General features: G+C 43.2%; 1 protein-coding gene across 4 annotated transcripts in view; it reads right to left on the reverse strand.

Annotated features, from left to right (window-relative positions):
* Window positions 1-27584, reverse strand: part of TTLL11 (tubulin tyrosine ligase like 11) — a 140793-nt gene that overhangs the window by 107209 nt on the left and 6000 nt on the right. For 2 of the 4 annotated variants that reach the window (XM_075015449.1, XM_075015450.1), the window contains exons 2-3: window positions 6317-6413; window positions 3997-4130 (exon numbers count right to left, since the gene is read on the reverse strand). In XM_075015449.1, the coding sequence (XP_074871550.1) occupies window positions 3997-4130; window positions 6317-6413 (231 nt within the window). Of the gene's footprint in view, window positions 1-3996; window positions 4131-6316; window positions 6414-27584 lie in introns of those variants that run through there. The other 2 variants (XM_075015451.1, XM_075015452.1) reach the window with 1 other exon arrangement.

The raw sequence follows: 27584 nt of genomic DNA on the forward strand, positions 1-27584 counted from the left end.
CCAAACCTGCTATTGTCAAAGGCCTCAAGCAAGGAGCTTCCATCCGAGCTTCCATCCTCTATGATCAAGCCATCAAACGTGACAGTAACAACTCATTTCTCTGACCAGCAAAAAAAGAGAGCAGTGTCACAGCCAAAAATTTACCTAGAAACAAACCACCGATGAATCACACTTTAATGCCTGCTAGCTGAGAAGAGATGCAGCATGCTCAGCATCATCAAAAAGGCAGAGTTGCTTTATTAGAACCTTTGTTACATGTAAGACAAAGATGGTAATGGAAAGCATCAGGGACAGAATAGAAAATGCAAGAATGAGAAAGGAATCCCACAAATACACAGTAGCCCATCTAAAAATTCAGAAAAAAAGACTAAAATTATTAGTTACAGCAAATCTGCTAATGCAAAGCCCTTATCATGTTATTAATGAAGATCAACCTCCCTTTCCTGTACTTCTTGCACAATTCATCCATTTCAGTCACAAAGGTCATCAGTTTTCAACTTCTGCAGATATTTGGGCTAACCTGTTAAAACAGAAACACGTCTGGATTTTATCTATATAAATATATATAACAACACGTTACCTGGCCATTGTCAACACTGGTATGAGAACAAACAAGCACACATGTAGCACCTTAAAGACTAACAAAATCATTTATAAGGTGATGCGCTTTTGTGGGGCAGACCCACTTCAGATCTGGAGATATACCATTTCCAGTACAACACTGATGGTTTTATAACAGAGATACAAAAAAAAAATTTGAAATAAAAGCTGACAAATCAGATACACAGGACTTGAGGGGGGGGGGTGCTTTCAGTCTTGTGTATCTGATTTGTCAGCTTTTATTTAAAAAAAAAATGTTTTTGGATCTTTGTATTATAAAGCTGTAAGTACCCCCTTTCAGATTCAGAGAAAACATGCAACAAATCCACACCTCAATTTTAATTTTTAACTGGAGATTTGAAGAAACCAAACCAATCAGTACAATGTTTGTTAAAAAAGAAAAAGGAAAAGAAAAAGAGGTGAGTGAGTGGTTGTTCCCCTGGCTTAAATCAAGATAAGTCTTTACTTAACTTGTTTGGATAGCATTGTAAAGACACTTCCATTAGCTAAGATCCTTGAGGTATCTTTACAGATCTCAAACCCCTCTGAAGCAAAAGCCCCACAACTCCCACATATGACCAAAATCTCAGTGAAATAAAAATTCCTTTCATGAGCACATCAGTGCAGTTTGGAGATGAAAAATTAGGTTATATTTGGAAAATGATTATTACTATGCTATTGCCTAAAATGTGAAGTTTAGGCCACTACAAAGGATAAAGTTCACATCTCTTTTATATCACCACATGAGAACTCCATATTTAATATTTTCTGTCAGGTCAGGTAGGTAGAAGTCTACATTTTCTAAGCATGTAAAAAAACTATGGACAAAATTAAGTGGAGTAGAAACTGAGAAGCCGGATACAGATCTGGCAGAAAACCTGGGACAACTATGGGTTTTCCTTCACGTTTTTTTTTTGATAGAAATATTTTAGCTGAGAACATTAAACAAACATCCTGTAGGATTTGATCATACACAGACTAGACTCCCCATACTTATGAGATCTCAAACATCAGAAAACAAGATTAATACAACCTACATTATACTCTGCCTCAAAAGCAGTCTAAATTAGATTATCATTAAAAAAATTTAAAATCTATGTCTGTTCATCATGTTCAAGGAGAGCACAAGGAAAGCAACTATAAGAGGGCTATGTAAAAGCTGTAACTTTGAAGCTAGTGTGAAGATAAAGTTCTTAAATTCTATGTTGGATCAAGACAAAATTTTCAGAGGTTTTGGTAACAGCACAAACTAGATATAGCTCCTCTGAAGTGGTAGGGCATCTGACACATTACAAAGGACAACAGTAATATTTTAGAGTTAAATATATACTGACTGAAAAGAAATTGTTAGAAATACCTGTCACCATTTCAGTTTCATATGATTGATGCTCAGGCCATTTTTCTGACATTTCCCAAATGCACCAAATTGTTAGTTAATTTGCCCATTATTATTTTTTAAATTAGAGAAGATGTTAGTGAAGTGGTTGCACTATCCTCTGACTCGATGCAGAGTTGGGGGAGGATGGAAATTGTGGGAAAATTGACAGCATTTGGCAGGTCCAGTTATTTATACACATGCAAGACATGGCCACATGTTCTTGCCTATCAAATTGAATTAACAAGCAATTTTATTTTGGCAAGCTGTGGTGGCTTATCAGAAAGAAATAGGGAGATCAGATCAGATGGCTCAGGGATACCAACTTTCAGTTTATGTTGCCATCTGAAACAGACAAATCTTATGCTGAGCCTAGTTCCAAGAGATAATACCTCACATCACAAAATCACAACCATGGGTGTCACTAAACTGTCCTCTCACACTTAGAGGGCTACATTAATGCTGAGGAACAGGGAGAACAAGATGGGGAAAAATGGTGCATGCAGACGTCCATTCTGTAAAATACCTGTCCAGATAAACATAAGTCTTCAGCCTCCAACAACTCCACACTGGCACTAAATTCCCCATAATAATTAAAACCATTGAAAAAGCAAAGCTTGGTGAGGCCATTCCCCACAGGAGCGCTCCAAGTTACAAGAAACATGCACTCTGCACTCATCCCAATCATTTAGGGTTCGTGATACAGTTTTATTCATTTGTACATTGCAAACCTGTTAACTAAAATAAGAACTCTTACAGAATAAACTCTATTGTTTGATAACAAAAAATGATACTTTTCTCAAACACAGATGGAAGAACACATGCAAAGGAAACACCACACAATGTTTTATTGGACATCTGCTCTTCTTGGAATGGAAATTGAAAACCGTCTTTATATTGATGAGTGCCTACACAGAAATCAGTATTTGTTTATCTGCAGTGCCACCTGCTGACAGCATAAGCACTTGCAGCACCATCCAAATAATCAGTGTGTAAGAACCAGCGGTCAGCATGACTCTATAGCAACCACCAGTAACAACTCAGTGTACCACTTGGGAAATTTACTCCCAAACAATCTACTTAAGTGCTTGCAATACCTAATCTGACTTCAATTTACATGTCCTTTTCCAAATCTGTTTCACACCAACAGCTGAGGATACTAAAGGAACCTTGTTAATTTTATGCAAAGTGTCTTAGTTGCGAAGTGTCGGAATCATGACTTAACACTCCGTAGAAGTATACATGAGAAGATGATCATGCATTTCTCTAGACTGCTGATAAATGTATTATATTAAAAGTGACCTAGACAGTGCAAAGTTCTAATAAAATCCCATACCTTTTTCTGCTCACTTTTCCAAGGAGTAGATACTATATAATGCAAGAATGCACTCAGTGAGTCAGACAGGGTTAAAATAAAAATACGTAATATTTTAAATACTACCAATAGAATAATAAATCATTCATACGAAAGCAAAATAACACTTTCTGGGTTTCATTAAAAATGAACAGTTTTCTTACATTTTGAATATTTAAACAAATCAAAATGCCAGAGAATTGTCAGTATATATAAACATCAACACAGATTAAGAGAGACACCTTGGAAGCATTCATATAAAACACACGGAGCATACTAAAAAGGCCTGAATGAAAATGATGCTGGTGAGATGTCACATTCCACAGAGTCCAGTCTCAGAACCTCCTGCCACTGACTCCTTCTAAGCTCAGTAAAATATGCTGGGGAAAGGCATTTAGATTTCCGCTATGTTTACCATTCAGATATCCTTTTGGTTGCTGAGGAGGTTGCACAGTTGTTTAATATTCATTCTAGAGAATAAATAACCAAGAAGCTCAACTAAACTAGGTCTGATCTGAGACAAACGGAAAGATAAATATAAATGTTGTGGAATACAAATGTGGTTTTAAATAGTCTAACCAATATGGAAGAAGCAAGTGAAGAATGGCAGGGCCACAAATATTTTACTGACAACATTATTCAGAGGGTATGGAGAAAACTGATCTACCTCTGCGACAAAGAGGGGAAACTCTTCTGGCAGAATCCAGGCATGGGGATAGAAGTCGTACTCTTCAGGAAAGAGATCCTGCATTGTCCTCACTGCCCGACTCAAGGTAATTTTACGCACCATTTCTGTCATGCCTGGAGAAAATAAAGAAATATTTGGAAGTGTTCAAGATTATTCAGCTAGGCTTTGCTCTGGGCAGTAAAGCTAAGTCAGCCATGTGGTGTTACTTACCCTATGTCTGTGCGCTCTGGCCATTGTTTTCAATGTATAAACTAAAGATTTGTGACTAATAATAGTATTGAACAATTTGTAGTTTTTTATTTATTTATTTTACACTGTACTTAGCAACATATCATGTGAAAAGCTTTAAGGCAGCTAACCAAAACATAAGTGGGACTAAAGGAAGGAGCATTTTTGTCCAAGCATTATCCAAGTCTTTGCTTCAGTCTGGAATCTTTACCAGGGTCGCAGAGACAAAACAGGGGACATAAATCACTTCAGACAATTAGAATGGTAGCTTCCTAAACTGTCTCCTGTCATTTACTTAAATTTAGTTTAATTTAAACACTTAGGCTGCATTTACACTACATCCCTCTTTCGAAAGAGGAATGCAAATGAGGGAAATCAAAAATGCAAATGAAGTGCTGATTTACAAATCTCGTGCCTTATTTCCATAATCTCTTCCAATCACGTTTTAGGAAGAGACTTTAAAAAAATTAAAAAGCAGTGTAGATGGGGTTCTTTTGAAAAAAACAAACAAACCATTTTTAAAGAACCCCTCTTCCTGAAACAAAATAGGAAGAAGGGTTCTTTCAGAAATGTTTTTTATTAAGAACCCAGTCTACAATGCTCTTTAGTTCTTTATATGGGGTTTCTTATTCACAGGGTATACTAACAACTGCAATATATCTGAAGTGACGGATTTAGAAAAGTCAATACCTAAGCTCTCAGTTCTTATTCAGCAAGATCTATAATGGGATTAAATAAGAAATAAGGGATCTTTAAAAAGTAGAATAGCCATAAGAAAATGAGCGTTGACCTGAACTTTCAATATTAAAAAATCCATTTAAGGAAGTCAGCTTTAAGATTTTCCCAGAACCAAGGCAGAGCTCAATATAAAATATTTTCTCAGAAGGAAGACAGCTCAACACAAAACAGCATTTTAATAGAAAAAGCTTTTAAGAAATAGCATTTTATTAACGTTACAAAATACAACATAATTGTTTAAATTATTTGAATCACAACCCAAAAGATCAGGTTTCCCTAAGTTAATGTTGTATATATGAACTATTCCACTCTTCAAAACATTCTTAATATCCTGTTATACTCTTGATCCACAAAGAACCTGAGTCACCCATTCTAGAATTCAACCATATGCTAACTAAATCTCTATTACTGATTCAGAAAACATGCCCAATAACAAGAGTCAGGAGGAGCGTCATCTACAGTTTCAACAACTTTTTTTCGATATATTACTATTCTTAAATGAAGAACATGGTATACTGTGAACAATGCTTTTTCGTGCCAGTACTAAGTACTGGCACCTCTGCAGCCCCAGATATGGAATTGCTGGGTTGGGGGCAGGGAGCTGGCTGAGTACTGATTCCTTTTTTTTTTTTTTTTTTTAAACAAAAAGGGCACTGACTGTGAATCAGATCCTCTACTGATGAACACAACAGGAGATTTGCTATTCATTTAGATGGGACCACAACCTGACCTGAGAGATTTTTATCTGGGCATTAGTTGAGCTTTGGGGTCCACTCCCACTGTGAGAAGCCATGAAGCCAGGATTAATTTCATATTTACCTTCTGAATAATGAAGGCTTTCAGTAGCAACTTTATGCAATTTCTAGTTAATTTTTGTATTCCTTTTACTTTATCAAAATCACTGGCTCTAAATTCACTGTATTATAAACTATTTCTACTGATTATCATGATCACATCCAAGAATTTAGATATTTTTTAACTGCTCACAACTGTCAATAGGAGAGCACAAAAGACTGAATGCAATCTAGGCAAAAGGTCCAAGAAAGATCAAAAGTAACAAAAGATAGCATTTATTTAAGCCTTTCTTATTGCAACTGTAATCACAACTATGCAAGAAGCAAATGCTCTTCTAGACCATGAAACAGATAATCAACCATTTACTGGGATCAGTATAAGAACTCCAGACTTCTGATCAAAATAAGATGAAACCTCTCAGATTTTGCAGTGGTAGCTGCCTACAAAAGAGAGCATATCACCAATAAGGTCGATGAATGAATCAGACAGCATGAAAAACCATTTAAAAGCATTTAACTTCAAGCACAAGATGAATTACCTGGAAACTTGTTGACTTGACCTGAGAATATGTCATTATCATGAAACGATACCCCATGCCAATAGATATCACAAGGTAAGCGCCGACCATATGGAAACTGGGGAAAAAAAGATATAATGCAGATTCTGAAAGAGAACGGTGACACTTACAAGTTTTTAACCTTTGTAAAAGTTTGCATAAAAGGATACAACCCTCAGAGAGCAATATTCTGGACATCAGAAAAGTCCAAGCTTTACAACCAGGGCCCAACTTCAGCTGGAATAGAGGGTTGCAAACTATCAAATTTGGGGCACTGGCTAATGTGTGAATTAAAAGGTTTTTAAAAACTTATTCAACTTTCTTTGTCTGGATAAATATGAGACAAAAAAGGGGCTCCTTTCCCACTATTCTTTCGGAAATAATTCCTGCTAAAATGTAATAGACTAACTACACTCTAGACATGTATACATTAATAATCACAGAAATTTAAGGTAATCAAAGTATTACTTTTTTCCAAACGTTGACTGCATCTTTTTAACCAAATGGAATCGTATGCTTGACGTCAGAGCAAAAACTTACAGCATAGTGCTCAGAACAGCGTGTTTAAATGTAAAGGCAGTTGATCTACATAATTTTTAAAACTCCGCTTTGCAAAGATGGGGAAAAAAATCAGACTGTATCTGATTTTAAATAAATAAAAATCTATTTCTAAAATACAAAGTGAAGCAGATGTGCTATACTTTTCAGTATCAACCAAGTACCAACTATAATTTATACTTAGGGCCCTGCCAAATTCAGGGCTGGATAAAGCCTAACAGGACTATGAAATAAGCCCTCCCTGGAGAAACCTAGCTCTTGTATGTGTGGGAGAGGCAGGACTGAGGGCAAATTAGCCAGGGGCTCTTAGTGTTCACTGGGATCCAGCTGCTAGCCCCAGGCTGGGGAGGGACTGGACTTAATCTTCACCTGCTCCACACTCTTGAGGGTGAGGCGGGAAATCAGACCCACCCCCAACTGCCTCCCCCTGTCACAGGAAGCTCCACTGCAGCAGTTGGGCTCATCGCAGAAGTGAGGCCGTCCACACATATCCTACTACTGCTCTGTGACCCTCCAACCCACAGGTGGGTACAATAATTTTTGGTGGTGGCCACTCCAAGATTTGATATGTGGTCAAGGGCTGCACTTTTCTATGGAGGGGTTCTGGGCTCTGGGATGGAAGCTGGGTGCAGAAGAGAGCTTGGAGTAGAGGGCTGGAGTGCAGGAAAGGATATGGAGCTGGAAAGGACATTGGGATGAAGGACAGGGCTGTGAAATGGGGCAGAGCATTTGGGTGTAGGATCCAGGAGGGAATGTATGTGCAGGAGAGGATTCTGGCCTGGGAGACGCATGTAGGAGGGAGTGCAAGGTTTGGAGTTGTGACCTCGAGTGCGAAGATGAGGGTGCAGGTTTGGGTGGTGACCTGGGGCAGGAGATTGGGGTTCAGGAGGGGTTGAAGGGTAAGGAAGAAGGTATGAATGCAGGAGAGGATTCTAGCCTGGGGAAGGGGAATAGGAGAGGACACAGAGTCTGGGTGCAAGTTGTGACCTGGGTGATAACCTGGGGCAAGAGGGAGTGGTGATCTGGGGCAGGAAGTTGGAGTGTGAGAGGGGATGAGGCGCTAGATAAAGGCTCTGGCCAGGAAGCACTTACCTAGGCAGATCCTGGCCAGCAGCCCAGTGGAATCCTCAGGCAGGCTTCCTTTCTGCCACAGCCCCACACTACTGCAAGTGGTTGGCTGTTTCCTGTGCCTCTCTATGCCATGCACCTGAAGGGGAAAGCTTCGCATGCTGTCTCCACTCCCAGCACAATCTCTCAGTTCCCATTGTCCCTGGGGTAGGAGCTGTGTGCGAAGCCTCACACTCTCTGGTACACAGCGTAGAGAAGACGATGGAGCAGAGAGCCACTCAGAGCAACGGCGGGTGTTTCATGCCCGAGAATCCTGGTGAGGCAGGCTACAGGCCCGACTGCAAGATCTGGCAGGCAGGATCCAGCCCACCAACCTTATTATGCCTGTTCCTGCTCCAAGCCCATCTTGGGTTGGGGCCCCCCCAGTTACAACACCATAAAATTTCAAATGTAAACATCTGCAAAGGTGAACTTAACTAATTTTCAAATTCCGTGGCAAATTGACCAGAATGGATCATAAATTTGGTAGGGCCCTATTTGTACTATTTGGCAGCTTTTTAGCTCAATGAAGGGAAGCATGGAAAGAACAAATGAGAAGCCCATATTTGTCATTTTTTCCCAGATGTTAACATTCTTTTTAAAAAGAAAATAACTGAAGTTAAAGAATCAAATAAGCAAGCTCACATTTACCTGAATTTATCAGCTAAAGCACAGAAATTCTCCCTACACTGTTACCCACTCACACATATCAAAGGTACATTTTACCACAATTATCTACACTGCACTATTGCATCCTATCATCCTATCAGCAAGCTCAGTCAAAAAATTAAGTGATGCAGTAAAACCGGGGTTTTAAAGAGAGGAGCAAAGCCTCTCAACCTCAGCCAGTTAACTCCAGCAGGAAAACCTCAGAGGGTTAGTTGTGTTAGTCTGTAACTTTAAAGACAACAAGCACCTTAGAGACTAACAAATTTATTAGGTCATGAGTTTTTGTGGGTAAAACACAGTTCATTAGATGAGCTGGAGGGGAGATTACAGAATCCAGGCTATATATAGAAGCAAAATAAAAAAGAAGTTACCTGTCATTAATACTACCAGTTGATGAAGCACATTAAGCTGGATGTGTCTCACTCCTAGCATATGATATAGAAATGCACATATCGAATGCGGGGAAATTGTCCTTGTAAGAGCTATATTCATGAGGTCGGTTTCCCAAACATACAATATGTAACCCATAAATCAAAATATTGTTTTGGAATAATTAATAAAACTGATTTTATCTAAATCACCCCCCAGGGCTATTAACCTTCATCCTGTGAATCAGTGTAGGTGCCATTGATTAAACATGTCATATAGGCTACGTCTACACGTGCACGCAACATCGAAATAGCTTATTTCGATGTAGCGACATCGAAATAGTCTATTTAGATGAATAACCTCTACACGTCCTCCAGGGCTGGCAACGTCGACGTTCAACTTCGACGTTGGGCAGCACCACATCGAAATAGGCGCTGCGAGGGAACGTCTACACGCCAAAGTAGCACACATCGAAATAAGGATGCCAGGAACAGCTGCAGACAGGGTCACAGGGCGGACTCAACAGCAAGCCGCTCCCTTAAAGGGCCCCTCCCAGACACAGATGCACTAAACAACACAAGATACACAGAGCCGACAACTGGTTGCAGACCCTGTGCATGCAGCATGGATCCCCAGCTGCCGCAGCAACAGCCAGAAGCCCTGGGCTAAGGGCTGCTGCACACGATGACCATAGAGCCCCGCAGGGGCTGGAGAAAGCGTGTCTCTCAACCCCTCAGCTGATGGCCGCCAGGGAGGACCCTGCAATTTCGATGTTGCGGGACGCGCAACGACTACACGGTCCCTACTTCGACATTGAACGTCGAAGTAGGGAGCTATTCCTATCCCCTCATGGGGTTAGCGGCTTCAACGTCTCGCCGCTTAATGTCGATGTTAACATCGAAATAGCACCCAACACGTGTAGCCGTGACGGGCACTATTTCGAAGTTAGTGCCGCTACTTCGAAGTAGCGTGCACGTGTAGACACGGCTATAGAGAGTTAGTCACAAGATATTGTATGTAGAAATAAAATCAATTCACAACAAACATGGTATATTTGTGCTTCCAGTCATAGTACTTTTAGGACTCCATCCTGTGAAATGTTAGCATCCTTAATGCCCTCTGACATTAAACAATTTAACTATTAAAAAAAAAGTCTAAACAGAACATCGAAACCTTACTAAACTCAACATACTAAAGCAATCTCTATGGCTGTTTAGAGCTAACTTTAATTTCCCTCCATAAAAGAAATCCTTATTAGTAAGGACATGTATTAAATAGCTATAGAAAAAAAGCTTTAAAAATAACTTTTGGAATGTTTCTGGTGGATTTGTTCCTTAATTGGCAAGTTTAATTAAAATTTTAGTTTATTTAGAAAATAGCTTTAAAAAAATAATCAAAACACTAATTTATCAATGCTTCTTTCACCACTTCCTAATTCATAGAATAAGATGCACAACACAACAGAGCTAGAAAGTTCTTGTCTCATTTCATTATTATTCAGACTGCAAAGAGAAAAATTAATTCTGTTAGGCTCTGAAAGACAATCAGTGGCCTTAACCTGTCCCTCCACAGGTATATTCAGAATAGAAATCTCTGCTGGGTCTCAGACTGCCCTTCCTGCGAAAACTGGAACAATTTATTTATTTATTAAACAAAATTGAAATGACGTGAATGAAATTTGCATTTATATAGCATTTTTCATCTATGAAAGATATCAAAGCACTTTACAAATACTGTGCAGAAACCATTTCACAATGGATAAAGTGTAGGCACATCAGGCCTGGAACATGGCTGCTGTTTTGCCACCAGAACATTACTCAATAGTATGGAAGGGAAAGGGACTCCCTCACTCTCAGCAAACCAAGTATTTAAGGAAATCAAAGTCCAGGTTTACCCCAAAGTAGGTCTGACACCGTTACTCTTCTGAAATGCCACTGGCTCTTTGATGTCTAAACCATGATTTAAACTTTAGAATATAGTTAACAAACAAATAGGAACCTTGGGCCCTCTGTGGCAGCTAAACCCAGCTTTAATTATCCCTTTTCACAAGTTTCAATTAATCTTCTTCCATGCCTGCCTGACAGAGAGGGAAAAGGGGACATTGTGAGGCATCTCTTACACCCTAACAATAACCCATACTTATGGATAGCGGGTGTAAGCAGTCTGTGGTCTCTAACTTATGCCAGGCACTGGGCATAAACACAACAGTCACAGGATTTGATCATGAAAGTGGCTATAGCCATCCTTCTCCCTTCCTTGATGCCTTGGGCTGAAATGACAAGAGAATCGGAACCCCAGAGCGTTCAGTAAAAATCAACTTTGAGATTGCAAACAATTAATCTTCAGTCTTCAAGCCATTTACATATTGCTCTCCAAGTCTGAGTAAAACGATCTTTGAACAAAACCAAACAGAGCTTAAAAATGAACAGATTTGTTGTCACAACTCTTACCCAATTAATAATCAATCACAGTCAAACTGTTCTGACAAGTCTTTCCTACCCTTGACAGGAAGCCAATAATTTAAACTGTGTCCCACAGGTCACATCAGTCTTTTCCATCATATTACGGACAAGCTAAGTGACTTTTGGCTTCCTATCAGCTTTTGCAACCATAGAATTTCAAACTGTTTTTCTGCTGCTGTGCTGGTAGACAAATAGAATGTTTTATGCTACTACATCCAATGCTTCGGCATATGCTTCTTCCATTTTCCTGTTTGTGTCTAGCTGAAGGACTAATTTACTGAGAGATGAATAAATTGAAGGTGCAAGCTTAATTTATGCCCATTAGTTTATTTGGCATATCATGTTCATTTCCAGAATCTGACACACTAAGTTTGACAGCCCGCTGTAGAGGTGTTAATAATTGCTTAAGCAGTATGCACGTTGCAATTCTGCAATGCATGTTGTGAGCTCCACCACGTGCATTAGCCAAGACGCAGCTGGTGCTGTTGTAATTTTATTCAGAATTCCCACATCTGAAAGTAACATTGCTTTACTATTTGTTGTTTTCAATATTCAAATTTGAATGTAATTTACCAGCTCTCAGAATCATTCCCCATCTTTCTGACTAACGTTAGCATACATAGTCATTCTTCACTCAGCTTTAATTTTATTGTTCCCTACAGTATATTTAAATAATTTGGCTTCATTTATTCAACCAACTTTGACCAAGTGGCCTGTCAATCACAGCTGAAAGTGGTAGACAAGACCCTTCTGGTTACTAACCAGCAAGACAAGCACATTATCTCTCACAGTAACAGAGAGGGAGCCGTGCTAGTCTATATACTATCAAAACAAAAAAGCAGTCAAGTAGCACTTTAAAGACTAACACAATAATTTATTAGGTGAGCTTTCATGGGACAGACGCACTTCTTCAGACCATAGCCACACCAGAACATACCGTGTCTCCCTTTGAATAGCACTATAGGGCTCGTTTGCATACTTGGCTTAATCTAATTCTTGATCTCCCCCCCTTATACCCCTCTACTCTCTGATTTGCTCACATTGATCTTTTTTTTCTGATTTGTCCTCTTTGATTACTGTTTTTGGTTCTCTGTGCCTTAAATAGTGAGTCTGTTCTGGTATGGCTATGGTCTGAAGAACTGGGTCTGTCTGTCCCACAAAAGCTCATCACCTAATAAATTATTTTGGTAGTCTTTAAAGTGCTACTTGACTGCTTTTTTGATTTGATTATCTCTCACAGATCATATTGTCATGGCCCATCGCTGCAAGTTAAAGCAAAGCACTTCACCCTTGGCTTTCAGTCATCTTCCAAACTACAGGATTTCAAACAATCCTTCACATTTGTATTACTCATAGGGCACGACTACACTTGCAGGAAGATCAGCCCAGCCAGAGTTTGATTTCCCGCATCTGGTAAAATGGGGTTTAATCCAGTTTGCCAGAACTACCAAACACTATCTGGGGAGAAGACAGGACTGTCTTCATTTTATTCCTGAAAGTCCAGTTGTAAGTTGCCCATCGAGATAGGTCCTAAGTTAATCCTACCCAAGTCACAGTAATGAAGACAGGAAGGGGAGAATCAAAGAATCAAATATGTTTATCTGTGTATGGTTATACAGATAAAAATCCACAATACTCTAAGCCAAGTTAAAAAAGTAAGATTTACATAACTGTCGTATTCTCTAATCCCCTACAAAAACGGGATGTTAAAAGTGTGTGTTGCAGGGGAAGTATCCAGACACTCTTGTATTAGAAGACTTGCCCTTATTCAGACACAAGTTTTTAACAAAAGTAGAGTAAAACCACAACCAAAGTCAGACATACACAGCCTGTCAGTCATTCTTCCGCTGTCCTTCCTCTGCCTCCACCCACATCTCTCCCAAAGCAGCAGAACCTCACAGAGATGACGATCCATCAGGGCTTGTCCACACATACAGTTTGCGCTCCTTTCTACCAGAGGTGCGACGTTTCGTTAATTTGGCTAAATCACTGCAACCTTGTATGCAAATGCTTGTATCATACTTTAAGCAATAAAGACAAGCTATATTCACACACAAAGTTACAGTGGATTAGGCTGGCTACACTGCAGCAATTGTGCCTCAGAAAAAGTTATTAAAAGATAAACTGAAAGTTCGTTTACTGCTTAGACCGTGTTCCTCCTACAAGAGCGGACAAAAGAAGCCTATAACAGAAATGTGAGTGCAAGAAAATGCTATGCTTTGGGCTGCAAGGAAGAATACCGTTTGCAACATGTGAAATAGGATTACAGCTTTAGTAGATACCAGGAAGAAGTAATTTGGCTCTGAATATATTTGCTTTAGAATATATTAATTTGTTCTTCTAACACATATAGCTATTGAGATCTTAAACTGGGTTTTATATTCCTTTTAAGAAAAGCATTTTAACTCATCTTTAAAACTACATCAAACGTCTAACAGAAAATATATTGGGAAAAGGCTGAGAATGATTGACAGCGTTGTCTGTGAAAGAAATCCTTATTGTTTCCTCTCTCATGCTGAATCCAGGACAATGTACATTTCCTAAAAATAGCTAGTTCATAGAAAACTTTACAGCATTAGGCTGATACAGTTTAGCTGTTTGTATAATGGTATAGCGGTATTACTGAAACAAACCCATTCTAAAATGCCACTGTAACTATGGCAACTAGTGTTCCAAATGTAAGAATTCCACCAGAAACAGCATAAGTCACACTGTAGTATTGCCCTCTATTAGGAACAGAAATTACCAGTAAGTGGATGCGTACCTTAGCAGAAGACAGTCTAGCAGTACCTCCTGCTAGTCATTTAAGTAAACACAACTCACCCTGAATCGTATATTATAAACAGGAGCAAGCTAGTTAAAAATATGTATAAAGGAGGGGATAAAAGACAGGGATGGGAGAGAAGAGGAAATGCAAAGTTAAAGCCCAAAATTTGATAACCCTAAAAGGTATTTAATCTGGGGGGCGTGAAAGAGGGGAAAGCCTACACTTTTAATATATAATTTTTCACTTTTGTTGCCAAGACATTATAAGAAGTTACAAGGGGTTTGTTTGTTTGGGGTGATTGCAGGTTTATTTTGTGGGAATGTCGCTGGCTGGAGGACTCACAAGAAACAGTCTATGGTGTCCCTCTGATGGCTCTGTAATAGAAGTTAACACTATTCCCAGTGCCGTACTCACAACAGAGATACTAGAGTGCAAAGAAACTGGCAATTCCATTGTCAATGTCTGTTATAGCTAGCAGAGCCTGGCTAAAAAGTGATTTGTTGCTTGAATCATTAGATTTTAGTATTGAGCAATTTCATTTTCAGTTGCATATTTCTTGTGTTTTCTAAGTCCTACACATGTACCAGCTAAACAACAAATTTCACTTTCTCATCCATTGCACCCAAACACAATATTCAGCTCTTATTAGTATAAAATATTAATTTACATTTTGCTTGTTCCTTTTTTATAATATTTATACATTATTTCATAAGAGAGGTCAGATTCAAGTCTGATGATATGGCACTAGACTTTGAAGATGAAAATACATGTTCAGCAGCAAGTATTTAATGTACAACAATTCTAATGAAATAAAATAATTCCAGAATTCTCCTGTAACAATGGTAGCATGCATTCAATGTACTTCAACTGAAACACTGCTATAATCGGAGGAAAATGAATCCCTGGAGTATGCACTTACAGTACAGAAGTCATTTCCCAACATCCGTATGCAGAAACTAGTCCTTTGTGTTCTCTACTCTAACTATGCAAATCAGGAATGGATACAGACAGCCAGTTCAACATGATTAAGCACTTCCCAGTGCTTCATAATGTAATTTAAAATGGGGATTATCTGGTACCAGTAGTACCATTTCACTTTCAAGTGTCTGTTTTCCTGACCTTAGAGACAACGTGATAAACTCTCACTAATATTAAATATTAATATTAAAGCAAGCTTCAAAGTCACATGAGAACTCAGAGAGAGAAGGAGAGTCTCAAAACAAACCAACCGAAAGCAGTATGTGTTTGGGATTTATCAAATAGCCACAACTGGCCATATCATAAGATGACATATTTAAAATATGTGGAAATTGTCCTGGTACTTGTAATTTGAAATTTCATGAAGAACAACAAGTTGTTGGGACTCTAAAGTGCAAACTACATTGACATATAAGAGAAAGATGGAATATAAGTGACTGATTTACAACAAATAATAGTTCTGAATACACAAATCACGATATAGATTACACAACATTTTGGATACATGCATTTCTCTGATGTCTGATCATAGTCTAATCAGCTTCTGAGAATGCACAGCTGCACAGCAAACAAATAAAACTGAATTAAAGAAGTCAGTCCAGAATTCTGTGGATTAATTACATACAGCAAAGGAAAACAAAGCATTTAGCAAACAGCATTTTTTTCTGAATTAGGTAAATGATGCTGAAAATAAAAACAGCCTCTGAAGCTACAAGACTGAGCAGAAGCATAATACATCTCACAGATCCCTGAATATGGCAGCATTTGACCTCACCTTATAGTAAGGATTCTTTAACTGAGTTAAATCAGTTTATTTTATAAAACAGTAATTTGTATTAATTATGTATGCTTTCTGTAAAGTCTTGGCCTCTAACTCTTTCACCATTCTCTCTAGTCTTAATATTGTACTAAAATCAGTGGCTCTTAGAGAAAATAAATCTGATACCATTTGTGGAAGTCTTTAGCTTAAGGTTTTCTTGCTGTTGATTAGACTTGGTACTCCCTTGGACTTTGTTACTGAAGGCTAGGGCTAATACGGAGTTTCATATTAAGGCTACGACTACCCTAGAGACCTTAGAGCAGCACCGCTGTGCCACTGTAAGATCTCTCCTGTAGACACTATGATTTCAGAAACTCTCCCATTGACATGATTAAACCACCCCAATGAGCAGCAGTAGCTCTCCCACCGACAGCACTTTAAACACTACCACTTCTGCTGGCAAACTTTATGTCATGCAGGGCTGTGTTTTTTCACTCCCCGAGCAATATCAGTTTTGCCAACATATGTGGTAGTGTATATATGTTGTGTGAGTTAAGATATGTGAAAAGTCTTGTAAGATCAATGCCCCCAGCCAGTGATGCTGACAGCTTCTCCGGGAGGAGACATGTTCCTCCTCCTCTGGAAGAGGACAGAGCAATGAGAGCATGTTAGATAAGACCCAGAATGCAGGAAAAAAATGCAGAAGTCACACAAATACCAAATGACACCATTTATAATGTGCAAGATGACAAGAAAGAAATAACAGAAGAACTGGCATCCTGGAGCAGCCCAATGTTTCCTCCCATTGACATTCAAATTCTACAAGCAAATTTCTTCTTTAAATCAATTCATCTTTAATCTGCTAAGTACTCTCTTATAAACACAGATGTCAGAACAATCCAAGAAGGGTTTTGCTTTATTTCTCTGTATTGTTTTTAGATATTAGCACCAACATTATTTAAAGTCAGGTGGTGTTTTCACTTAAGAAGTGAATCCCCTGGGAAGAAAACAAAGTTTGTTTGGGAGTGGACAGGGAGAGGCTTTCTTTCTTAAAACACAATTAAAAATAAAAAGTCTTCGGTAAAACCAAACTTTTTACATTTTCAAAATTAATTTGTCATTGTACAGCTAATAATCCTGCAAAAAATATTTAATTTTATATGGTAGTATAAAATAACAGAGCTTCAATAACTTGAGTCAATTTTTTCTATAGGTGTTTTATTAATGTCAAAGGCAGTGCTTCAGTATTGTAATGTGACATTTGTTGCTTTCAGACACACAAACATAGGATTGCTTTTAGAGTCCCATTCTCATTAGCAACCTTTAATATTACCGCATGAGTGGCAAAATAATATTGATATTTCTGTAAGCGATTTTGCTTGATTCTCCGTGGTCCTGTACTCTAGGTGGTTATTTACACCAGTGTGAGGAGGATATAAATTGCTCTCCACTTTGCTTTGATGTAATTAGTGCAGGGCGACAGAGAATTGGGCCACTTGTTTACCATCGAAGTTTCAGACATCAACAATAAAACTGCCCATTAAGTTAGGTTAGATGTGTCAGTTATTTTCAATAAAAGATCTTATACTGAAGTAGACCTTTTGATCCTAAAGGATTCTAAAGCTCTTTAAAAGCTATCTATCAAAATCATTTTTGTCTTGCTACTGAACTGGAATGAAACACGGTAACTGGCATACACAAGTAACACAGCAGAACAGTTTAGGATGAGAAGTGAAGAATGTTGCAATGAGCAGCAACTGCAAGGGCCAGAATAAAGTACAGTACTCAACACAGAATTTAAAGAGGATACTTGGAGGTCTGAAGGCTGTGTGCCTGCTCCTTTGGCATCTGCTCCCCTACAACCCATCTGGATTGTATGCAAATATAATCAAGCGAAGTGGACATGGACCTCACCAAGTATCCTACACCTTCAGTCCCTCCCTCCAGGATGTCCTTCCACGCTAGGATACAATGTGTCCATGATACTATAGGACATGAAGGGGGAACAAATGACTAAGATACTATAAGACATGAAGGAGAAAGACTTCCCATGCCTAAGGGGTTAATAAAAAAGATTTTGGGAGAAACCAGGAAATCTGTATAAACAGCCAGTATGAAATCAATACAGAAAACCCTGCAAGAACTGAGGTGGTTTAAGGAACTGATTATTGAAAACACAGCAAAACGTATGCTGTTCATTACAGTTAAAACTTATTTTACAGAGATCTTAAAGGCATCCAAATGCTTCATAAAAACTGAGGGCTTGGACAAGACCTGTACCTCAGAGCCCCTCAGCTGGGGAACTCCTAAGACGACAAGTTTTCAAGTCTCCACAGCATTAAGTGTAAGGATGCAGCAACTCTTGTGATGCAACAAAGCCAGAAAGGTGTAGAACAAGCGTACTAGTTGGAGCTGCAGTCCCAGGCACAAGGCCAGTAAAGACTCACAACAGAACTATGTGCCCAAACAGTGGTGTCTTTCTCAGGGCCACTGCCTATGCAGCTACCCTGGGCTTGGGAACACCCAGAAAATGGACTGTTCTGCAGAAAGTCAGTCTTCATAAAAGCAGCAAGAGAAGCATGTTTGACTGATGCTGATAAAGCTACAGAGAAGGGATCCGGGAACCACTGCAAGGAAGATGTTGAGGGAATGTCATAGAGATAATATGAGGAGTCTGGACCTGCTAAAGAATTTGAACAACTTCAAAAGACCAGAAAAATGTTCAGACCAACAAAAACAGGGAACACAGAGAGTGAGGCTGTAGGAAAACAGGAGAGCAATAGCCAAAGAGAGGCAAGGGTGAAGGGAGCTGGAGAGTGGCTGGTCAGAGAGAAGAGCCTGAACCAGATGGTGGAGCTACAGGCACCAGGTCAGAGGAGAGCTCTACTCCCATCTTGCCCCAGACTCCTTCCAGAAGCCAAAAAACGAAGTGAATCAGCACTGACATCCCTATTTATCAGCTGTCTTTGCTCCATGTTACTCTAGTGTTCTTTGCTCTTATTTATCTTCATTTTTATTTTATCATCACTCCTGCCTTTATACAGACAGCACTAGCACGCAGCAGGAGATAACAGGTACAGTGGGCCTAGTGACAAGGTATGGGAGCAGCCCAGCTACACATCACCGGAAGGGGATGGGGCCTCAGGTGGAAAAGGGTTGGGCCTCAAGCAGAAAGGAGCAGGGCCATGGACAGTCAGCCCTTAGTGCCACCTGGAGCATGGCACTCATCCCTCTCTTACCACCCCCATCCCTCCAAGCTGCACAGAGCAGTGGAGTGGCGCTCCCACAGCATTTCAAAAGGGCCCAGGCTCTGGTTGCCACCGCTGCTGCAGTGGCGGCTGTGGCAGCCAGGAGCTCCCAGAGCCTTTGAATAGCTGGGCCCCTATGTAATTGCCCTTCTTGCCCACCCCCCCACCGGCCACCTGCTAGCACTTAGCTAAATAGACAGATAACTCACCTCGGCTATGTCTACACGTGAAGCCTACATCGAAATAGCTTATTTCGATGAATAACGTCTACACGTCCTCCAGGGCTGGCAACGTCGACGTTCAACTTCGACGTTGGGCAGCACCACATCGAAATAGGCGCTGCGAGGGAACGTCTACACACCAAAGTAGCACACATCGAAATAAGGGTGCCAGGCACAGCTCCAGACAGGGTCACAGGGCGGACTCAACAGCCAGCCGCTCCCTTAAAGGGCCCCTCCCAGACACAGTTGCACTAAACAACACAAGATACACAGAGACGACAACTGGTTGCAGACCCTGTGCCTGCAGCATAGATCCCCAGCTGCCGCAGCAGCAGCCAGAAGCCCTGGGCTAAGGGCTGCTGCCCACAATGACCATAGAGCCCAGCAGGGGCTGGAGAGAGAGCATCTCTCAACCCCCCAGCTGATGGCCGCCATGGCGGACCCCGCTATTTCGAAGTTGCGGGACACGCAATGATTACACGGTCCCTACTTCGATGTTGAACGTCGAAGTAGGGCGCTATCCCCATCTCCTGATGAGGACAGCGACTTCGACGTCTCGCCGCCTAACGTCGAAGTTAACTTCGAAATAGCGCCCGACGCGTGTAGCCGTGACGGGCGCTATTTCGAAGTTAGTGCCGCTACTTTGAAGTAGCGTGCACGTGTAGACACGGCTCTAGTCTCACTATATCCTCTGTTATCACTTCTACATACTTGGCTGAAATCCTCTTGGATAACCCTTGCAGCAACTCAGACTAGGTTTAGACTGGAGTTGCTCTTTCAGGATACAGATGTGTCCCAAAATAGCACCTCCATGGCTACATGCCACGCTCCACATAGAGCACTGTTTTGAGCACAGTATTCTATTTCTGTCGTGAGAGGAGTAGCAGAAACCATACACCAGGCGCTTATTTCAAATTTAGTTGCATTGCACAAATTGTGTAAATTATTTCGAGTTAGGGAGACAGTCTAGACATAGCCTCAGTGAACAACGTATCTTTGAACTAGACTAGATAATCTCCTGGGATCCCTTCCAGCCCTGGAATTCTATGATTGTACGATTGAACCAAAACTCTTTGGATGAAAATTTTTCCTCTCCCCCTGGAGAGACGAAACTCTACTACTGTCAAAGGGCTGTCTACTTCAGACATTTGTCCTCGGTATCACTTTTTATGGCAATCATAAAAATTGCTTATAAATGAAGAAAGAATTGCCAGGAATTGAGTGCAACTGAAGTGTGTCCTACTGCTGAAGGTATACATGAGATGCTATGAATGGTATTTTCCACTAGTTAGCAAAAAGGCCAAGTCATCTGGAGGCTTAAAGAATATTACAATTTTGCAAAAATAAGCCTTCCTATCTTGTACTTGTAAGAAAGCTTTTGTCTCTTTAATATGCACTTGCTGTTACACCAGAGACAGACCACTAATTTGTATTACATTCCATCTCTCTTTGCTTGTGTCTACACTAGAAAGTTTTGACAACAGAAGGGGCCTTCTGTTGACATAACTCAGCGAGCATCTACACACATAAAGCCTTCTGTCAGAGTCTCGACAGAACTCTGCATTTGCCTTGAAAGTGTTATCCCTCAAAATTTTGAGGCATAACAGACTGTCGACAGAGTGCTGTCAACAGAAGTGCAGTGCAGTCTGGCAGTTCTCTGCTGCTATATACAAACTTGCTCTGTCGACAATCTGTCAACAGTTTCTGTCAAGATTTCTCTGTTGACAGTAACTTCTGTTGATGGATGCTTCTAGTGCAGACATAGCCTTTAAGAAGAAATGTCACCATCAAAATAGATCAAGAACAGAGCACTAGAAAGCTTCTTCATCGCTCATTACACAAAAGATCAGAAACACATACGCTACACCCGTTTCTTACAGAAACTGACAGTTCATGCTTGAGGTAAAGCCTAACACTGCTATTAACAGCTGTCACTTAATTCTATATGTGTTACAGAGTTCCATTCCATATGATGCAATCAGTACTGAAGTTACTGAACTAATATTAGCATCAGCATAGTAAAGTAAAACAGGTGTTGAACAATTAATTTCACTGTGCTACAGACCAGATTTTAAACTGCCCAGCAACTGCTATAAAAGAAATCCTCAAAGGTATGCAGTGAATGTCACGGCATATATAGAGGATAGAATTTGGCCCTTAGTGAGGGCCCAATTAGACTTAATTGACATATGCTATTTAAAAGCCTACCTCACTCCCAAAAAGCAGGCTTGCTACTTCACGGCTGTGGCCACACTAGGAAGTAATTTCAAAAGCATTCTCAAAAGGGGAGTGATTTCAACACACAAACTGCTCATTTTGAAATCAACTTCAAAATGAAAAGGCGGTCATTTGTAAAGCATTGTTCCACTCCCACCTTGGGAACAAGGCCTCATTTTGACATCAGTTTCAAAAGGAAATGTGTAGCCACTCCCCTGACTGCCAATTCGAAATTATAAGTCCTCTATGGTGCCAGCCCCCGCAGAGCACGCAGACACCCTGGCCAGCACCCAGGGCTCTATGGTTGGCAGCTCCAACTGCCTTAAGGATGCAGGGACACAAAAACCCCATGCAGGAAACTGTGAGTGTGCTGGCAGCCATAGCAGCATGTGCTTGCAGCTGCACACTCTCCAACACTCCCCGAAAGGCAGAAAACCAGCCAGCCGGAGCCATGGGCAGCAGGCAAGACCCCTAGAAGCCCCAGCGACCCCCAGGCACTGGGCAGCAGGGCTTGCAGGACCCTGGACAACCACTGAAGCAGAGGGGCGCTCTGTGGCTGGAGGCTGAGGTCCAGGATCTCCTGCTCCATATGGAGGGGCAGAGGTGGAATGCAGCCGCTTTCACCTGGCTGCCCAACAGCCTCGCTGAAAGGCCCATATCCCCCAGATCCCCAACCAGGTGTGCTCCAAAGTAAAAGAGCTGCGCCAGGGCTACGCGAGTCCCTACGTTGCCGAGCTGGACCAGCTTCTCGATTTCAGGGAGGCAGGACCCCCAGAACAGACCCTTGACACCACCGATCCGGAAGGGGAGGGGCAGGAGCCTTAGCTGGGACCCTCCGCATCGCCCCTGACCCCGTGTCTGGAGCCCCAGGGCAACAACAGGGACAACGACAGAGCATGACAGTGAGGTCACAATCTACATTGTCATGCCCTCAGAGGACACGAGCCGGGCCACCTCCTCCTGGGCCTCCTCCAAGCCTCCCAAGGCACCCTCAGGTAGCACTGCATGTGTTGGGCACCCTGGGCCTTCGGTGCGGGGGCGTGTCCCCGCCACTGCTGGCACAGGACCTGTCAGGGAGAGGCCCGCGCATGGGGATCTCCGCACAGGGCCATGGATAGCCATGCAGGGCATGTGGCATAGGAGGTTGGGGTGGGGGGCGACCCAGCCCTGTACACAACCCAGCTGGGGATGGACCCCTTTGTGGCCAGGACACTCCAGGGCCCCCCCATGGGGGGGGCGTGGCTGACAGGGATGTGGCCAGCAGCCCACTGTACCCGGCCATGTAACTCATGGGGCACCTTATGGCTTTACAGCCGTGACGTCGGCGAGTCACACCAGTCCCCTTGACATGCCAGGGAGCCCTGCAGCAGCCAGCAAGGGGGAAGTTGTGATGCCCTCAAGGACCAGGTGCCGCATCGGCTGGGCCCACAACTGCAGCCAGATGAATGACCTTGTGGCAGCCCACACAGCCGTGTGACAGGAACAAAACCGCCTGCTGTGGGACTGGCTGTCGATGGAGCAGGTGGCCTGGGACTAGGTGTTCGGGTACTTGGACACCTTCACGCAGGTTGTCACCACCCACCTGGCCCAGCTGCCTGCTCCATCAACAGCCCTTCCCACCACCCCTCCCACCACCCTGGCCCTTGACACCCCGCCCAACTCCCTTGTCCTGTTCCCACCTCACCTGACTGAAGCCGAAAGGGAGGAGCTGGTGTGGTAGCTGCAGGCTGGTGCACCTACCCTGGCCATGGCTCCACCAGCCCCCTCCTCGGCGAGCCTGACATCACCACACCTCCGCCACGCCCATACCTACTGGTGCTCCTGGTGCTGTCCCAGCCCCACAGGGGACCTTGGGCCTGGGGAGGTCGTTGCACCTGTTCCCACCACCCTTATGGATGGGTGTGGCCCCCTTGTAAATAGTTCACCCCCGTCCCTGCCATTAAGGAGTTCGCCCCCTGCCTCTTCCGTTGTAAAGTGTTGTATTGAGGCTTGGTTGAGATTGAACACTTCAACAGTCAACTTCATTGAACAGTGTTGGTGTCATGCATCGGGTGGGAATGGTGTGGGATGTGCGTGCCGGTCGGGGTGGGGGTGCTGGTGGGGTGGAGGCGAGGGGTTGCATGGGGCAGGCCGGGGCCGAGTCACGGAGGCCCCCAGCTGAAGGCCTCCCAGAGGGCCTCCCGCACACACACCCTGTCCCAGCGTACCTGATGGCATGGAACCACACCCAGCTGCTCATACTGCAGGATGGCCTCAGCCGCCCAGCGCACCATGAAGACCTCGTGCTTGCTCTCCATGAGACAGTGGAGAGCACAGCACATGCCCATGGGCACGCTGGGGAGGCCCACGTCCAGGTGGGTGAGCAAGCACCTGAAGCGCGCCTTCAGGCACCCAAACGCCTGCTCAACCGTGTTCCAGGCCTGGTTGAGCCAGGCTTTGTATTAGTTCTGGCTATCAGTGGTGTGGCCCAGGTAGGGGCGCGTTACCCAGACTTGTAGGGGGTAGGCCACATCGGCAACTACACACAGGGGCACGGTTGTGTCCCCTACCAGGAGCTCCCATGGGGGGGACGTAGTTGCTGTCAGCCATCCTATGCCCGAGCCACGAGTTTCACAGGATGCAGGCATCGTGGACCCTGCCCATCCACCCCCCGCAAATGTCCATGAACCATCTGCTGGCATCCACAAGGGCCTGGAGAACAACAGAATGAAAGCCCTTCTGATTTACGTAACATACACAGCTGTGTGGTGGGGCCCAGATGGAGGCGTGGGTACTGTCCAAGGGCCGAAACAGTTGGGGAACCCCAGCTGCTGGAACCAGGCCATGGTGGCGTCCACGTCCCCCACATGGATGAGCCAGCACAGGAGGGTGCGGTTGATGGCATTGACAACCTACAAGGAGTGGAGGGCAAAACCGCCTGTGAGCATGTGGTGGAATGCATGGGGGTCCCCTCCTTAGGCTCCCCTCACCCAGCCCCCTCACCGGGGCCTGTCGAGGGTGCATGACCCCAGCTGACTTCCTTCTAGAAGGATGACCCCAATGGTGGCCTTCCCCACCCCTAATTGGTGGCCGACCGAGCAGTTGCTGTCCAGGGTGGCCAGTTTCCACATGGCGATGGCCACCCTTTTCTCCAGGGGGAGTGCAGGTAGCACGCGAGTGTCCTGGTGGCGTAGTGCTGGCACCAGCCACTGTCACAACTCCATGAAGGTGGCCCTAGTCATCCTAAAATTTCGGAGCCACCGCTTGTTGTCCCACTCCTCCAGAATGATGTGCTCACACCGTTCCCCACTGGAGGGGTACCACCAGAGGCGACAGTGGGCCCGGAGAAGGGAGTGATCCAGGTGTATCACAGGGGGGCCAGCAGGAAGTGGAGGGCAGTCTGGAGCCTCAGGTGGACTGCAAACAGGACAGCCATCAGGCTGGCTATGATGTGGAGAACATCCTTGTTCTGGAGGTGCTGAAGGTCCATGGCGCGCTGCAGTGTTGGGGCTGAACAAGGCTCCACCGGTGCTATGCTGGAGGATGCGTCCTGAGCCCCCAGCATGTGCACAGGGAGGGTGTTTGGGAGGGCCCCTTAAGGGAGCAGCTGGCCCTTGCTCCAGGAGGGTTGGCTATTTAACCCTTCCCGTGCCATTTCCAGCCCCGTTCTCTTGACAGGAGGCTCTGTGCTGTGTAGCCACTCCCTTTCAAAAGGATGTGGGGGGGGGATCCTTTTGACACTGTGGATCGCAACATCGATCTGCACTTTGTATGTAGTTGCTTCATATTAAAATGACTCTCTTTGTAATTACTGATCGGGACTACCCCTTCCGAAGTCCCTTGCTAGTGTGGCCACAGCTCACATGTTATTATAGCTCAGTAGTGACCAAACTTACTGGCCCACAGAGACACACAAAATAATCAGAAGTTGAAGAGCTGGGCACCACCTGTTGTGGCAGAAGCCCTGAGCCCTCGCAGATGCTTCCTGCAGGGCTGAAGCCCCAGCATCCTGCCTCAGGCCAGAAGCCCTGAGATCCTCCTTCTCCCATAGAATGAGGGGAGGTATATGAGAAGTGCCACGAACCACACTTTTACTGTAAAAAAGCAGCATGCAGCTTGCGAGCCGCAGTCATAATAGCTGCTTGCCAGTTGCTTTGTAGTTCAGACAGCACACAGTTTCTTGTCATAAGCTTCATTCAGCTATCCCCAAACCAGAGCTACTTCCCTCCAATTTCACAGGCAGATCTTGTTGTTAGAGGGCAGGGCGGGGAACAATTTGGTGTAAATCAAGACATGAATTTTACAAGATTGAATTTTTTTTTGGCATTTTCTTGACGGTTTTTTGCCATCCCACTTCTGACAAATGGACAGACTTTACTTGCAAAAGTAATGTAAAATTTTCATAATTTTAAATCTCTGTTAGGTGTTGAGAAAGGCGATTTACATGTTTGCTTTGCAAGCAGAGCAGGGTATCTGACCTAATTGATCTGTTCAGCAACAGTGTAGCATACAATCCAGGTTGAACCTCCCTTGTCTGGCACCATCAGGACCTGACAGGTGCCAAATGAGAGAATTTGCCAGACCACAGAAGGTCAGTACCATCTATCACATTATCAACACTTCCACTGCTTATTGGGCTCTTAGAAGACATTCAGAGGAAAATTACACCTAAGTAACTGCACAGAACACTGAGAGCCACGACTGGTGCTCAGCTGCCCCTTTTATTTTCACCAGACGTGAGGACCTCTGTGAAGTTTGAAAGATTGTCCCTGCTATCAAGAACTGGTCTAATGAAAGATCTGTTTTGGGACTGGTTCTATTCAATATCTTCATCAACTATTTAGATACTGGCACAGAGAATATGCTTATTAAGTTTGTAGATGATACCGTGCTGGGAGGGGTTGCAACTGCTTTGAAGGATAGGGTCATAATTCAAAATGATCTGGACAAACTGGAGAAATGGACTGAGAAAAGGTTGAAGTTTAATAAGGACAAATGCAAAGTACACCACTTAGGAAGAAACAATCAGCTTTTTACATGTGACTGTTTAGGAAGGAGTACTGCAGAAAGGGATTTAAGGGTCATAGCAGACCACAAGCTATACATGAGTAACTATGTGATGTTGTTGCAAAAAAGCAAACATGATTCTGGGATGCATTGACAGGAGTGTTCAGAGCAAGACATGAGAAATCGTTCTTCTGCTCTACTCAGCTCTCATTAGGCCTCAACTGGAGTACACTCATCCCTTGCTATATGAGCACAATTGGTTCCCAAATTTCTGCTTGTAGGCAAAAACTCATAAGAGCGACACTAAACTCCCATTAAAATACATCTGAAAGTCTCCACTTTGTTCCAAGGGCTTGTAAAACAGTTGAGTTTAGGTACTTTTCTGATGTATTAGAATAGTTTGTAGTAGTCTACAAAACCAGGATGTAGTATATGTATGTAGAACAGGGATTCTCAACCTATGGGTCAGCACCCAAACTTTGGTACCACTAGGTTTGTTAAAGGTCACCAGCTGGGCAGTTCCCAGCTGCATGTGACTGTTAAAGAAGCCATTTGCACGTACTTAACACTGCTGCCTCAGGCAGATATCTATCAATAGAGACAGCTGCTGGAGATGGCAGCTCTCTCTGTCACTGGAGAAAGCAATTACCTTATGCCTAGGTGCTGAAACCTTAACACTTGAGTTAATTGCTGGAATAGGAAGGCTCGGGGGAGCCACCCAGCTTAGCAGCCCTGGTGAAGAGGCTGTGGGAGGAGGAGTGTCTAAGGCTGGCGCTGTTGAAGGATGCGGGGGGTGGGGTCTAAGCCTGGGGGCAGCTTGGGGCTGCTGGGGGTGGGTGTAAGCCTGGGGGCGGTTTGGGGCTGCTGTGGGGGCTCTAAGGCTGGGGGCAATTTGGGGCTGCGGGGGG

This window comes from Carettochelys insculpta, chromosome 21 (genome assembly GCF_033958435.1).
Source record: "Carettochelys insculpta isolate YL-2023 chromosome 21, ASM3395843v1, whole genome shotgun sequence".
Taxonomy (NCBI): domain Eukaryota; kingdom Metazoa; phylum Chordata; order Testudines; family Carettochelyidae; genus Carettochelys; species Carettochelys insculpta.